Below are 14,920 nucleotides of genomic sequence, written 5' to 3' on the forward strand. Positions count from 1 at the left end.
CCCAGCTCCTCTTCTCAGACAGACATGGTGAGTGGAAACTGAGGAGAGAGAGGTAGATGGAGAGAGAGAGAGAGAGAGAGAGAGAGAGAGAGAGAGAGAGAGAGAGAGAGAGAGAGAGAGAGAGAGAGAGAGAGAGAGAGAGAGAGAGAGAGAGAGAGAGAGAGAGAGAGAGAGAGAGAGAGAGAGAGAGAGAGAGAGAGAGAGAGAGAGAGAGAGAGAGAGGCAAGCTGAGGCCTGGAAGTCATACACCCAGGAGTGTGAGTCCTGCCAGGGGCCTTGTAATCCCACAACACCCTCTGCTGCTATCCCCTCCACCACCTGTCTGTCCTCTCCCTCCATCCCCCTATCCCCTCCACCCTCCTCCATCCCTCCATCTCCCTATTCCCTACACCCCTCCTCCATCCCTCCATCCACCTATCCCCTCCACCCCTCCTCCACCTCTCCATCTCTCTATCCCCTCCACCCCTCCTCTATCCCTATATCCCTTCTACCCCTCCTCCATCCCTTCTACCCTTCCTCCATCCCTCTATCCCCTCCACCCCTCCTCCATCCCTTCCACCCCTCCTCATCCCTCCATCCCCTCTACCCCTCCTCCATCCCTCTATCCCCTCCACCTCTCCTCCAACCCTTTCACCCCTCCTCATCCCTCCATTCCTCTATCCCCTCCACCTCACAGCCAGACCATGACTAACTGGATCTGCTCTCTATCACAGGGCCACAGGACATCTTTCCTTTTCTCCCTCCTCCTCCTTTTCCTCCTTCTCTCCATCCTTTCATCCGATTTGTCCTGTAGCCTGTAGACTGCTCTGTCTGGTCTCTCCCCCCTGGGATGGAAGCCGAGAGCTGAGCTTGTGTCCCAAAGGACACCATATTCACTACATAGTGCACTACTTTTGACCAGGGCTCTGGTCAAAAGTAGTGCACTATGTAGGGCTCTGGTCAAAAGTAGTGCACTATGTAGGGAATAGGGCACCATTTGCGACACCGCCGGGGGCTGTCTGTGCCAGGGGCTCGACTTAGAGATCCAAGGCCTGGCGCTTGCGAGGACCAGACACCCCGGTGGCCGTCTCTCGCAGGCTCTAAAGGCCCACCACCTAATGGGTTTAGACAAATCAGCTAATTTGTCAACAAGTTTCTGATTTTGACAAGCATATCAACAAGCTTGTCTGTCTGGCCTGACACTCGGCTGTATAGAGTCGAATCCAAGTCAAAGCCATGTGGTTGAATTCAGACTATGAAAAAGAAACTTGCCTTCTCTCTCTGTCTGTCTCTATCGGCACATTCGACTGTATAGTTGAAGCCAAACCAAGTAAATGTTGACCATGAAAAGGAGCTTCACCTCTCTCTGTCTCTTCCGCTCTGTCTTCTCAGTATAATGGTGGTTCGGTTAGGAGCCCTCCAGCCATCTCAGGTTGAATGACTGAGGGAGTACAACCCTACATTATTCTCTCGATCTTAACAGCAAGGGATGATTCCCAGGTCATTAGGAACTACTGTGACTTACTGAAGAGTTTTGCTGTTTGACTGGATAATAAGACTGGAAGCACGCAGGTGTTGCTGACTCGCTGAGTGGTTCAGTTCTTATGAATAGAACAGTAACAATGGGTTCCATAAGGAGGGTTCCTGTCCCTTTGTGTTGTGTTGTACAGGCCATTTATACCTGGATGAGGTCATCCATTATTTCACTGGTCGTTGGAACTTAAGTCAATGTATTCACGTCACATTTACCTCCATCCGTTGTGGTGATAAATATAGTGTAAGACGGGCTATTGCTTTATGTTTTGAGACACCTCCTAAGGATATAAGTACTGTTCTTTGGGTGTGTGTGTGTGTGTGACGGTAACTGTACAGTGTTTCCTTGTCCCATGGTCCCAAAGACAACAATATCGACAATGAAAAGTGTTAGCAGGTGCAATAATGTATTCATTTAAATTAAATGTGCTTGTATTTACACGTTATGCTTTATTTATTTATGTAATTTGCTTTATGATACATTTCTAAATCACCACCAGGTACAGAATATTGTCCAATATGATTTTTCCGTCTGTCTCCCCTCTGTTTCAATGACAAGCTGTTTTTAGAGGGAGATCAAGAAGGAGGTGATCAATGAGTTTGTTCCGTCTCTTGTTGTTCACACAGGCTTCCTAAGCACAGGGGACCAGGCAGCCAAGGGGAACTATGGACTGCTGGACCAGATCCAAGCCCTGAGGTGGATCAAAGAGAACATTCAGGCCTTCAAAGGAGATCCAAAGAGAGTGACAATCTTCGGCTCTGGTGCAGGAGCATCGTGTGTTAGCTTGCTCACGCTCTCTCACTACTCAGAAGGTATGTATAGGGTATTTTTAGTCCCCAAAAATGTTCCCTTTACCTCCTTGGAAATCATTGAGATTATGCTATATTTTTTAAGTCCTTAAAGTCAGTGAATACAATTCCTTTTTAATGTTTAATGAATCATAAAATGAATCATTCTCGGTGTCCACTGTGAGATTTATACTCTGCAATGAATTATTATTAATTCAATTCATATGGTCATATGAACTTCAGCTATCATTTTAGATTGTAGTAATGAAATAAATACCTGTGGGGAAATGTTTTTTTATATGTATTGCTTTATTTGATAGATATCTTCAAAGGGATTTTGTTTCAAACAGGAATATCTCTCTCGCTGGGAGGGTACGGCTTTGTCCCAAATGGCACCCTATTCCCTACATAGTGCACTACGTTTGACCAGAGTCCTATGGCGCCTGATCAAACATACTGCATTACATAGGGAATTCGGTTCAATTTGGGACGCAACCTATGATTTATTTAAACAGTCTGAATACACCATCATGACTTTTCAGAGAACATGTAGTGTCACATTTCATCGCCACATGGCAGGGATAACAACTAGAGTGTGTTCACAGGTTCACTCAAGTGGCAAATATTGCCTACCTCAGTCACTAGATATGTGTGTGACCAGCCAGAGAAAAGTGGTAGGTGGGTATCAAGAATATTAGAATGGCTAACCGCCGTAACATTATAGTACATTTATATCTCGTTGTTTTTTATTATCATTCGAAAGTAGTATCCTAGAAATGTGAGTGTCATTAAGTGTCATTGTTGTTCTCCGACAGCCCAGTGCACCTCTCATTGTAGAGAGGCAAACAAAGCTGCGTCCCAAATGGTATCATACTCCTTATAGTGCACTTCCTTTTTCTGGTCATAAGTAGTGCAATATATAGGGATTAGGATGTCATTTGGGATGCACACAGAGATAGACAATTGAATAACTAGCTGTACTTTCTCTCTCTCGCTCTTTCTCGCTCTCTTTCTCTGCAGCTGAATCTCACCAGGAGCTGTTTGAGTAAATGACTGTGAAAACAGCATTACCAAAAAAATCAAAACAGAGATCCAACATGTTCCCAGATAGATCTTAACCGGCACATCTCGCAACTTCAGACTTTATTTCCGTCAATATGAATCAATATCAGTTATGGCAGGAAATGGACATGTCTTGCACTCGTCAATGGACTTTAATTTCTCTCCATGTCCGCTGTTGCTACTGAGTGACAACAGCGAGAGTAGCCTCAGGGGAAAACATCTAGTTCTGAATTATGTCCAATAAAAAACATACCACGATGAATTTTTCTTTCTTCGTCATTCTCTCAGAAGTCCAATTCAAACATTGAATGCCAAGAGTGTCCAAAGCTGTCATCAAGGCAAAGGGTGGCTACTTTGAAGAATCTCAAATTTAACTTCTACTTCCTCCCAATCCCGGATCCGGGAGCACCCCATCAGTAAAAAAGCTGACTAGCATAGCCTAGCATAGCGTCACAAGTAAATACTAGCATCTAAATATCATTAAATCACAAGTCCAAGACACCAGATGAAAGATACACATCTTGTGAATCCAGCCATCATTTCTGATTTTTAAAATGTTTTACAGGGAAGACACAATATGTAAATCTATTAGCTAACCACGTTAGCAAAAGACACAACTTTTTTTACTCCACCATTTTTTTCCTGCATAGGTAGCTATCACAAATTCGACCAAATAAAGATATAAATAGCCACTAACCAAGAAACAACTTCATCAGATGACAGTCTGATAACATATTTATTGTATAGCATATGTTTTGTTAGAAAAATGTGCATATTTCAGGTATAAATCATAGTTTACCATTGCAGCCACCATCACAACTCTCACCAAAGCGACTAGAATAACTACAGAGAGCAACGTGAATTACCTAAATACTCATCATAAAACATTTCTGAAAAATACACAGCGTACAGCAAATGAAAGACAAAGATCTTGTGAATCCAGCCAATATTTCAGATTTTTTAAGTGTTTTACAGCGAAAACACAATATAGCATTATATTAGCTTACTACAATAGCCAACCACACAACAGCATTGATTCAAGCCAAAAATAGCGATAACGTATAAACCAGCAAAAGATATTAATTTTTTCACTAACCTTCTCAAACTTCTTCAGATGACAGTCCTATAACATCATATTACACAATACATATAGAGTTTGTTCGAAAATGTGCATATTTAGCGGCACAAATCGTGGTTATACAATATGAATAGCAGCCAAAATGCAAACAAAATGTCGGGAGAAATCTTGGGAGAGGCACCTATTCTAATCGATAACTAATCAAAAACTTGACTAAAAAATACAGGTTGGACAGCAAATGAAAGATACATTAGTTCTTAATGCAATCGCTGTGTTAGATTTTTAAAATTAACGTTACTACAACATACAGCGTGCGTTAAAGCGAGACCGCACCTAGATTAATAGCAGAATAATAGTTCTACATTTTTCAACAGAACAACGAATTAACCTTTACCGAACCTCAACCCCGTATCCGGGATCACCCCCCACCCCCCACACACTGATTAGCATAGCTAGCATAGCTTCACAAGTAGATAGTAGCATCTAAATATCATTAAATCACAAGTCCAAGACACCAGATGAAAGATACAGATCTTGTGAATAAAGCCACCATTTCAGATTTTTAAAATGTTTTACAGGGAAGACAAAATATGTAAATCTATTAGCTAAACACGTTAGCAAAATACACCACTATTCTAACTCCATCAGTTTCTTACTCCTTCAGGTGCTATCACCAATTCGGCTCAACTAAGATATTGATAGCCAATAACCTATAAAAAAACCCATCAGATGACAGTCTGATAACATATTCATGGTATAGGATAGTTTTTGTTAGAAAAAAGTGCATATTTCAGGTAGAAATCACAGTTTACAATTGCACCGACCATCACAAATCGACTAGAATTACTAGATAGAGCAACGTGTATGACCAATTTACTCATCATAAAACATTTCATAAAAATAGACAAAGCATAGCAATGGAAAGACCCAGTTCTTGTGATTTCAGACCATATTTCAGATTTTCTAAGCGTTTTTCAGCGAAAACACAATAAATCGATAAGTTAGCATACTACATGTGCAAACGTTACCAGAGCATCGATTCCAGCCAAAGAGCGCTATAACGTAATCACCGCCAAAAGATATTAATTTTTTCACTAACCTTCTCAGAATTCTTCCGATGACACTCCTGTAACATCATTTTACAACATACATATACAGTTTGTTCGAAAAGGTGCATATTTAGCCATACAAAACCGTGGTTACACAATAAAAATACTAGGAAATCAAGCCTCAATATGTCTGACGTCATCTATCAGAGTGATCTAGTTTAATTGAAAGCTAATCATATACTTGACTAAAAAATACAGGGTTGACAGGAATCGAAAGACAAATTAGTTCTTAATGCAACCGCTGATTTACATTTGTAAAATTATCCTTACTTTTCAATACAGGGTTCGCCAAGTGAAGCTATACCAAACAAAATGGCGAAATATGCGTTTAAAATATTTCGACAGAACAACAATTTATCATATTAAATATTGCTTACTTTGAGCTGTTCTTCCATCATATTCTTGGGCAATGTATCCTTTCTATGTTATAAACGTCTTTTGGTCGATAGATGTCCTCTGTCCTTCGAAATATCCACTAACGATCGAACGGGACCCCAAAACGTGTCCAAAGTTTCAGAGTGCACAACAAAGAAATTCCTCAAAATCGCACTAAACGGATATAAATTGCTATAAAACGGTTTAAATTAACTACCTTATGATGTTTCTAAGTCCTATATCGAATTAAATTACAGACGGATACATTTCAAGTTGATAACCGAGCCTGTGAAAATGGCGTCCGGAGGTCCCTTCCTGCGTAAGGGCGAGCGTCGAAAGGGGGGCTACTCTCACTCCTTGGTCTTTTATAACCTCTGAGAGCTACGGAGAAGGCCCATTCCACTTCTCATTGGTTACTGACATCCAGGGGAAGGCGGGTGCAGTTCGTGTCGTTCCATAGGATAGACAGAGACCTTAAAAACTGATCTGAAACCAGAGCTTCGCTCTCAGACCTTTCACTGTCTGTCATGGATTTCGCTGTAGAAAGAGTTCTGGGTCACCCACAGACATCATTTCAACGTTGTATGAAACTAGAAGGTGTTTTCTATCCAATATAATTAATAATATGCATATTGTACGAGCAAGAATTGAGTACTAGGCAGTTTAATTTGGAGACGACAAAATGCTAATTCGGAACAGCACCCCCTGTAGTCGCAAGAAGTTAACATCATATATAGTTCTTACTTTTTGATGAACTCCCATCAGAATCTTGGGCAAGGTGTCCTTAGTCCAAAAGAATCGTTGCTCGGTTGTAGATTGTCGCCTTCAACGTTGGAATTAGCAGTAAACATTAGCCATGTGGCAAAGACGTGTCCTACTCACTAAAACGCAGGACAAATAAATATCCGAAAATCGCAATATACCGATATAAACTGATATAACTCGGTTTAATATAACAACATTATGATGTCTTTAACACCTATAATGAATAAAAACACAGCCGGATATATCTAAGGCCTATAACCGGAGCATTCTAGAGCCACAGCCAGAGGTCCTTCCTGCGTCAGAGCGAAGTGAACAAAGACCGGACCCTACGTTCCCAGGCCATTTATAACCTCTCAGTTCTGCCTAGCAACTCCATTTCAATTCTCACTATTCGCTGACACCCAGGGGAAGACGTATGCAGTGCATCTCAACCAATAGAAGACAGGCAGATTTATAAACAGATCTCAGAACAGCAAGCAGATTTCAGCATTCTCACATCCTCATAGGAAAATTGCTCTAAGTCCAGTTCTGTTTTACTCACAGATATAATTCAAACGGTTTTAGAAACTAGAGAGTGTTTTCTATCCAATAGTAATAATAATATGCATATTGTACGAGCAAGAATTGAGTACGAGGCAGTTTAATTTGGGAACGAAATTATTACAAAGTGCAAACAGCACCCCCTATTGAGAAAAGGATAAAATACATTTTGCTTTGTTTAACACTTTTTAGGTTACTACATGATTCCATATGTGTTATTTCATAGTTGTGATGTCTACAATGTAGAAAAAAGTAAAAATAAAGAAAAACCCTTGACTGGTACTGTATGTACAGTTGAACTCGGAAGTTTACATACACCTTAGCCAAATACATTTAAACTCAGTTTTTCACACTTCCTGACATATAATCCTAGTAAAAATTCCCTGTCTTAGGTCAGTTAGGATCACCACTTTATTTTAAGAATGTGAAAAATCAGCATAATAGTAGAGAGAATGATTTATTTCAGCTTTTTTTCTTTCATCACATTCCCAGTGGGTCAGAAGTTTACATACACTCAATTAGTATTTGGTAGTATTGCCTTTTAATTGTTTAACTTGGGTCAAACATTTCGGGTAGCCTTCCACAAGCTTTCCCACAATAAATTGGGTGAATTTTGACCCATTCCTCCTAACAGAGCTGGTGTAACTGAGTCAGGTTTGTAGGCCTCCTTGCTCACAGACACTTTTTCAGTTCTGGCCACACATTTTCTATAGGATTGAGGTCAGGGCTTTGTGATGGCCACTCCGATACCTTGACTTTGTTGTCCTTAAATCATTTTGCCACAACTTTGGAAGTATGCTTGTGGTCGATTTGAAAGGCCCAAGCTTTAACTTCCTGACTCATGTCTTGAGATGTTACTTCAATATATCCACATAATGTTCCTTTCTCATGATGCCCTCTATTTTGTGAAGTGTACCAGTCCCTCCTGCAGCAAAGCACCCCCACAACATGATGCTGCCACCACCGTGCTTCATGGCTGGGATGGTGTTCTTCGGCTTGCAAGCCTCCCCCTTTCTCCTCCAAACATAATGATGGTCATTATGGCCAAACAGTTCTATTTTTGTTTTGCAGTTGCAAACCCTAGTCTGGCTTTTTTATGGAGGTTTTGGAGCAGTGGCTTCTTCCTTGCTGAGCGGCCTTTCAAGTTATGTCGATGTAAGACTCATTTTACTGTGGATATAGATACTTTTGTACCTGTTTCCTCCAGCATCTTCACAAGGTCCTTTGCTGTTGTTCTGGGATTGATTTGCACTTTTCGCACCAAAGCACGTTCATCTCCAGCAGACAGAACACGTTTCCTTCTTGAGCGGTATGACGGCTGCGTGGTCCCATGGTGTTTATACTTGTGTACTATTGTTTGTACAGATGAATGTGGTACCTTCAGTTCGTTTTGCATCGTGTGACGCATTTTGCATCATCATTGTGATGTAGTAAGTGACACTTAGCGTTGTGAAAGTTCTATATCTTGAAGACTTGATCGCTGACATGCAGAACATTTTGGGACTGTATCATCAGTGGACTAATGAAGCAAATATGACAGATAGTTTTTGAGTGGATCATTGCTTTAACATCTGCCACCCTGGTTCCATCACTCACACTAGGCCAAACATTTTACCAATACCCCCCGGAATAAAAACCCTCTCACGAGATTTGGTTCTGGGTTACCGAGGTTAGCCCAGTATCCTATCATCTGGATTGGTGTTGTGATGGATTCGGATTCGCTAGGGCTGTTGTTAGTCAGGCCGGCTATGTTCTTGCATCACCCCCTTTAGCCAGACCCAGGTGGCATGGAAGCCGTAGCCCCTCATCGCTGCTCCCTTTGTAGGACATGATATGTTTCTCTTTCGCGGCTCCACAGGCACGCCTCAGCAAGCAGACTGAGGTATACACAGGGGGCATATGCAACATATTTAAATTCACTTCTGGTGAGTCAGGCTTTAACTGATATTCTTCATCCAGAGGAAATGGCGGGGGGGGGGGCGAAATAAACCTCTGTTGCTAACTAGGCCTTAAGGGAGATGTCTTCTGTGGCTCGGAAACATACTTTTCAAGTCGTCCTTTTTGAGTCACCATCACAAGGATGTAAATAGAACTTAGAAAATACTGGAGAAATGTAACATGCAAGAAGTATTCCTAGTGTGCTGTGGCCTATTTGCAGAGTGGCAGTGGCAGACAGATCATAAACATAATTCAGGATGAATAAGTGGCCCGAAGCCTCATTGCAGAATAACCAAATGTGTCTTTTATTTTCAGTCTGATTAATTTATTATGACCAGCGTTGACGAGAGGTGGTGTCCCTGTCCATGTCCTTAATCATCCTTATGCTGCATATTGTGTCAGTATAGGAGAATATGCAGTATAGATGTATCTCTGTCTGATGGATCTGTGTGGATGTTACAGGCATAATCTTGTAAAACATTTTTCACTGACTATAGCACTCACTGAAGATGTTACATCAAAATTACTTAAATAATACCAGAAAATACCAATTGTTTCTATACTGAGTTAATACCAATGTGGCTGTTCCAGGTGTGTGTATTCTTTTAGTAGTTTTATTGCAAAAAATGTTTTACATTTGTGAAAAACACCAAACACTTAGACTTAGTGTCTAACATCAGTTTTCACCCTTTCAGATCTCTTCCAGAAAGCCATCATCCAGAGTGGTACAGCTCTGTCCAGCTGGGCGGTTAACTACCAGCCTGCCAAGTACACACGGATGCTGGCTGAGAAGGTGGGCTGCAACATGCTGGACACCATCGACCTGGTGGAGTGCCTCCAGAGCAAGAACTACAAGGAGCTGATCGAACAGAACATCTTACCCGCAAAGTACCACATCGCCTTCGGCCCCGTTATCGACGGCGACGTCATCCCGGACGACCCCCAGATCCTCATGGAGCAGGGCGAGTTCCTCAACTACGACATCATGCTGGGGGTCAACCAAGGCGAAGGGTTCAAGTTTGTGGAGGGCAGCGTGGACAGTGAGGATGGCGTCTCGGCCAACGACTTCGACTTTGCCGTGTCGGACTTTGTGGATCACCTCTACGGCTACCCAGAGGGCAAGGACACGCTAAGAGAGACCATTAAGTTCATGTACACTGACTGGGCCGACAAGGAGAACCCCGAGACAAGGAGGAAGACGTTAGTTGCACTCTTCACCGACCACCAGTGGGTGGCGCCGGCCGTAGCCACGGCGGACCTCCATGCCCAGTATGGTTCGCCAACGTATTTTTACGCCTTCTACCACCACTGCCAGAGCGACATGAAGCCTAGCTGGGCTGACTCGGCACATGGGGACGAGGTTCCCTATGTGTTCGGGATCCCCATGATCGGACCCACGGACCTGTTCAACTGCAACTTTTCCAAGAACGACGTCATGCTCAGCGCGGTTGTTATGACCTACTGGACTAACTTCGCCAAGACAGGGTAGGTTGTCCAATTCTGTTTTACTACTGTCTGTCAGATTGTTTATTTGAAGTGGATAAATATCCGTCATGGATGAGAAGTTATGGGAGCATAGCTTTATCTAAACTGAACAAATCAGTGTTTCTAGTCTTATAGAGGCGTTGGTTTTCATTAAGGCTTTGCAGTTTGCAAATATCACTTGATATTTGGGTCACGACTTTGTTTCCTGAACCCTGGGATTAGCCAGGTAGCAGGATGTTTGCAACCCAGTCACACTGAAAATTAATTTTTAGGTGAATAAATAAATTCTTGAAAAGCTTCATAGGCTGTAGAATTCCCTCCCCCAGCTCTCCGGCTTGGCTAGCGTCCAACTGATCCCAGTTCAGCAGGGGATAGATTGGCAACGTTATTGACATGGGGAGGCTCTATTACTATGAGTGCTTTTTGCTTTCCCGTAGTGCTGCTTCAAACAAAGCAGGAATCAAAAGCAAATTCATCGCTTCGAGAGTGCCCGTTTTTCACAAGAGTCTCTCCAACTGCAGGCAAACACTCCCGTTGCGATCCTCAATTTCCTCGCTAGATTGAGGGTTTTTCAGAAAAAAAGGCTCCCAACAATAGACAGGGGATTCGGAGGGATGAGAGGCATATCATTAAGTACGCATCTCAGTGCTTTGAAATGGAGTGAAATACAAAATAGAAAAGTACAATACACAGGTAAGCCTTCTTCTTATTCGTAGAGGATAGAGGCCTGAACAATGAGTGAGGCCTGTGTGTATCCATGCGTGCATGGTTGCGTGCGTGCGTGTTGTTTCTTAGTATACACTGCACATACAGGCTATAGCCAAAACTAAAAATGAAGACAGCTGGGAACACATGGCAGACTGGAAAAGCAGATTTTTTTTTCATCTGCAAAGAGAGGCTTTGTGTCAAGCAGAGGGAGATAGGATTGAATACATTTGTGAGTATCTGAGTAGATACATGAAAGTATTATGTGCAAGCCACCTCCCTCTGGTGAAAAAGCTGAATCTGGGTAGACCGACATGCGGTTTATTTATATCTGTGACTGCTATTTCCATAAACCTGCGACGACAAGTCTCTTAGGAGGTGTGGACTAGCCTTCCATCTGAATGTACTTCTGTTATCACACGAAACAGATTGACAGCATGGTGGAAGCATATGTTTTATGGACCTTCTGAGATACATGTGAATAGCTTGCTAAGTATTCATCAGCCCGATGGGCACAGGATGGCTGGAGTGTTGTCTTTAGTCCAAGTCTTTGGTGTCGGAGAAAATGGCATGTTGTTACAGCAGGCGCTTCCATATGATTTTATCAGGGCTACCGGCCTTAAGTGATATTGTACTGGGATCCAGATGCTAGCTGGAACATATGCCCATGCACTATGCTTGTAACTATTACTAGACAGTCACTGAATCCATTTCAGGGAGATTATCTTAATTTACCCAGAGGTGACATTTTGACAGTGTAAAACATGTCAAATGAGAAGATGTTACTAACAAAGACTGTAGTGTTTAAAAAATAGTCAGCAAGGCACTATGGTTTGACACAAAGTACTGTGAGCAATATGCCCATTTTGGTAACATCTTTGCAATTGTATAATAGTGAATGTGGCCCATGGTGTTCAAAGAGTGATACAACCAAATATACAAGTTCTCTCAAATAGAATGACATAGCAAAATGACACAAGATTAGCTTTGTATTGAATAATAGCATATTGCATCAGATCTAATTGAATCCTACTCTCCAGGGATGCACAGACATATTTTCAATGTCTTTCTCTCTCTGTCCATGCTTCCATTTACAAGTTAGTGACATACTTAGATCCTGCTGTGATCGGTAATGACAGGATTAAACAGTGCTCCATCAGCCGGAGATACTGTCATGCTGGATTAGCCAGTAAAATGTATCCTGATCCCCTGAGACCACTGTTATCTAGTAGGCCGGCTGATGGATGGATGGAGCTGTGATAAAAGCGGCCTTCTCCCAGTCTCACAGGCTCTCTGTACTCTAAGAGCTCGTTTTTGAAGCAGAGCAGACCTCTGGGTACATAGCTATTTTGACGTCTATCAAATATATTTTAGCATTGGCTCTAGTCTGCCTGGAGTGCCAGGTGGGCGGGGTTAGCTGTTTTCCGCCTGTTCAATCGGTTTCCTTGGGTCAAGCAAGCTAAATCAAACCCAGCTAAAGTATTTTAAATGATTTCAAATAGTATTTGAACCCATGTCTGCATAAGAGGTCATCTTGAATGGTCTGATGGGTACTGAGTGTCCCCTGGTGCCTGAGTGCAGTGTATGACTCAAGATGAGGCCTTCATTTCTGTTCAGCATTCAGCTGGACATTCCCACTTCCCATTCCATTCCTCTTACCCTTCCACTCACTCAACAGTGTCAGGCTCCAAGGTTGTCGTCTTGACTGTACTCCTTGCCTCTGTCTCCCTTTGAAAGTTAATGAAATCACAGTCACAATGTCACAGGAGAATTGCTCGATTCCAACTCTGAGGCAGTCCACTATAATATCTACTTCAAAATGTCAATGGGAGAATAAAATGGCTACACTACAGTAAAATGTTAACATGATCTAGGACATTGGGGCATTTCATACTATTTTTTCTATGAATAACAGAGGTGTTTGTTATGAACGTTAAAAATGGGGGCACAGGATATGCTTTGTATTAATCAATTATTTGAGTCTTGTAACCGTACAGGAGGATGACTCAGCACTAAAGTGAATCTATTGGGTAGTTTTAGTGGCCATTTGTGACTTTATCTGAGTTAATAATGACCGCATTGACTCACTTGGGAGGAATATAACATAACATTTCTTTCTAGTATATTTTAATATTTTGGGTCAATCATTTTCAATTTCACGAGCATTGACTCACAAGCCTGGAGATAAAATAATGCTTAGGTGGCCATTTCAGAATGCTTCCCTTTTTATCTCTCTTTTTTAAAACATTTTGTAGAATACTGTCCTGAAAAGGAAAGTTGTATAATGATTTCATAATTACAAATGTTTTTTTAATCTTCTCTATTTCAGAGATCCGAACCAGCCCGTTCCTCAGGACACCAAGTTCATCCATACAAAACCCAATCGATTTGAAGAGGTTGCCTGGTCGAAGTACAACCCCAAGGACCAGCTCTACCTGCACATCGGCCTGAAACCCAGGGTCAGGGACCACTACCGCGCCACCAAAGTAGCCTTCTGGCTGGAACTAGTTCCACACCTCCACAACATAAACGAGTTGTTCCAGTATGTATCCACCACGACCAAGATACCGCCGCAGGATACCACCCCGTTTCCTTACACCAAGCGTTTCCCGGGGAATCGGCCTTCTACCACCCGCCACCCTGGGGTTCCCTCCGCTAACACCAAGCAGACCACCGACCAGCGGAAAGGTGAGGATCTCACCGACGAATCAGCCGTGGTTATCGAGACTAAACGGGACTATTCCACGGAGCTGAGCGTCACCATTGCCGTGGGAGCCTCGCTGCTCTTCCTCAACATCCTGGCGTTCGCCGCGCTCTACTACAAGAAGGACAAGCGGCGGCATGAGTCAAACCGGCGCGGGCCAAGCCCACAGCGTATCTCCGCCGGGCCGGCCAATGCGGCGGCCAACGCCAATGACATCGCCCACCTGCAGAGCGAGGAGCTGATGTCCCTGCAGATGAAGCAACAGCAGCAGATGGATCACGAGCACCACCACGAGTGTGAGTCGCTCCAGGCCCACGACACGCTGCGCCTCACCTGCCCGCCCGACTACACCCTCACGCTGCGTAGGTCGCCAGACGACATCCCCCTCATGACGCCCAGCACCATAACCATGATCCCCAACTCGCTGGCCGCCATGCAGCCGCTTCACAACTTCAACACGTTTGGCGGCAGTCAGAACAGTACCAACCTGCCCCATGGACACTCCACCACCAGGGTATAGCTCAATGTGGAGAAGTCAAACGTCCATGTGGCCTGGCCTATGTTGGACAAACACTAAGAAAAGAGAGAAGAGTGACTGACTGTGTTTCACACAGAACTCATCTCAGAGGATGAGATGTTATTTTGCTACCATGCCTTCTTGAACAGTATATCAAAGTCAAATATGAACTTCTAATGACGTGTTTGAAAAGTGAATGTTACTATAGTAATACTGTTTTCGGAGTGAAGTTTCTCAAATGAATCGAAGAGAGTTTTACCAAAAGAGCAACACCTGAAGACAAGTGGAATAATCGGCTTTAGAATGCTTGAATAAACAATACAAAACATGAAAGGTTACAG

The 14,920-nt window shown here is 42.9% G+C and overlaps 1 protein-coding gene across 3 annotated transcripts in view; it reads left to right on the plus strand.

Annotated features, from left to right (window-relative positions):
- The window catches only part of nlgn4xa (neuroligin 4 X-linked a), a 68,058-nt gene extending 53,476 nt beyond the window's left edge, over window positions 1-14,582 (plus strand). For all 3 annotated transcript variants that reach the window (XM_038980006.1, XM_038980008.1, XM_038980007.1), the window contains 3 exons: window positions 2,140-2,325; window positions 9,864-10,653; window positions 13,688-14,582. In XM_038980006.1, the coding sequence (XP_038835934.1) occupies window positions 2,140-2,325; window positions 9,864-10,653; window positions 13,688-14,582 (1,871 nt within the window). The remainder of the gene's footprint in view (window positions 1-2,139; window positions 2,326-9,863; window positions 10,654-13,687) is intronic.
- Window positions 14,583-14,920: the final 338 nt, after the last annotated feature.

Source organism: Salvelinus namaycush, chromosome 40 (assembly GCF_016432855.1).
Source record: "Salvelinus namaycush isolate Seneca chromosome 40, SaNama_1.0, whole genome shotgun sequence".
In the NCBI taxonomy this organism is placed as follows: Eukaryota; Metazoa; Chordata; class Actinopteri; order Salmoniformes; family Salmonidae; genus Salvelinus; species Salvelinus namaycush.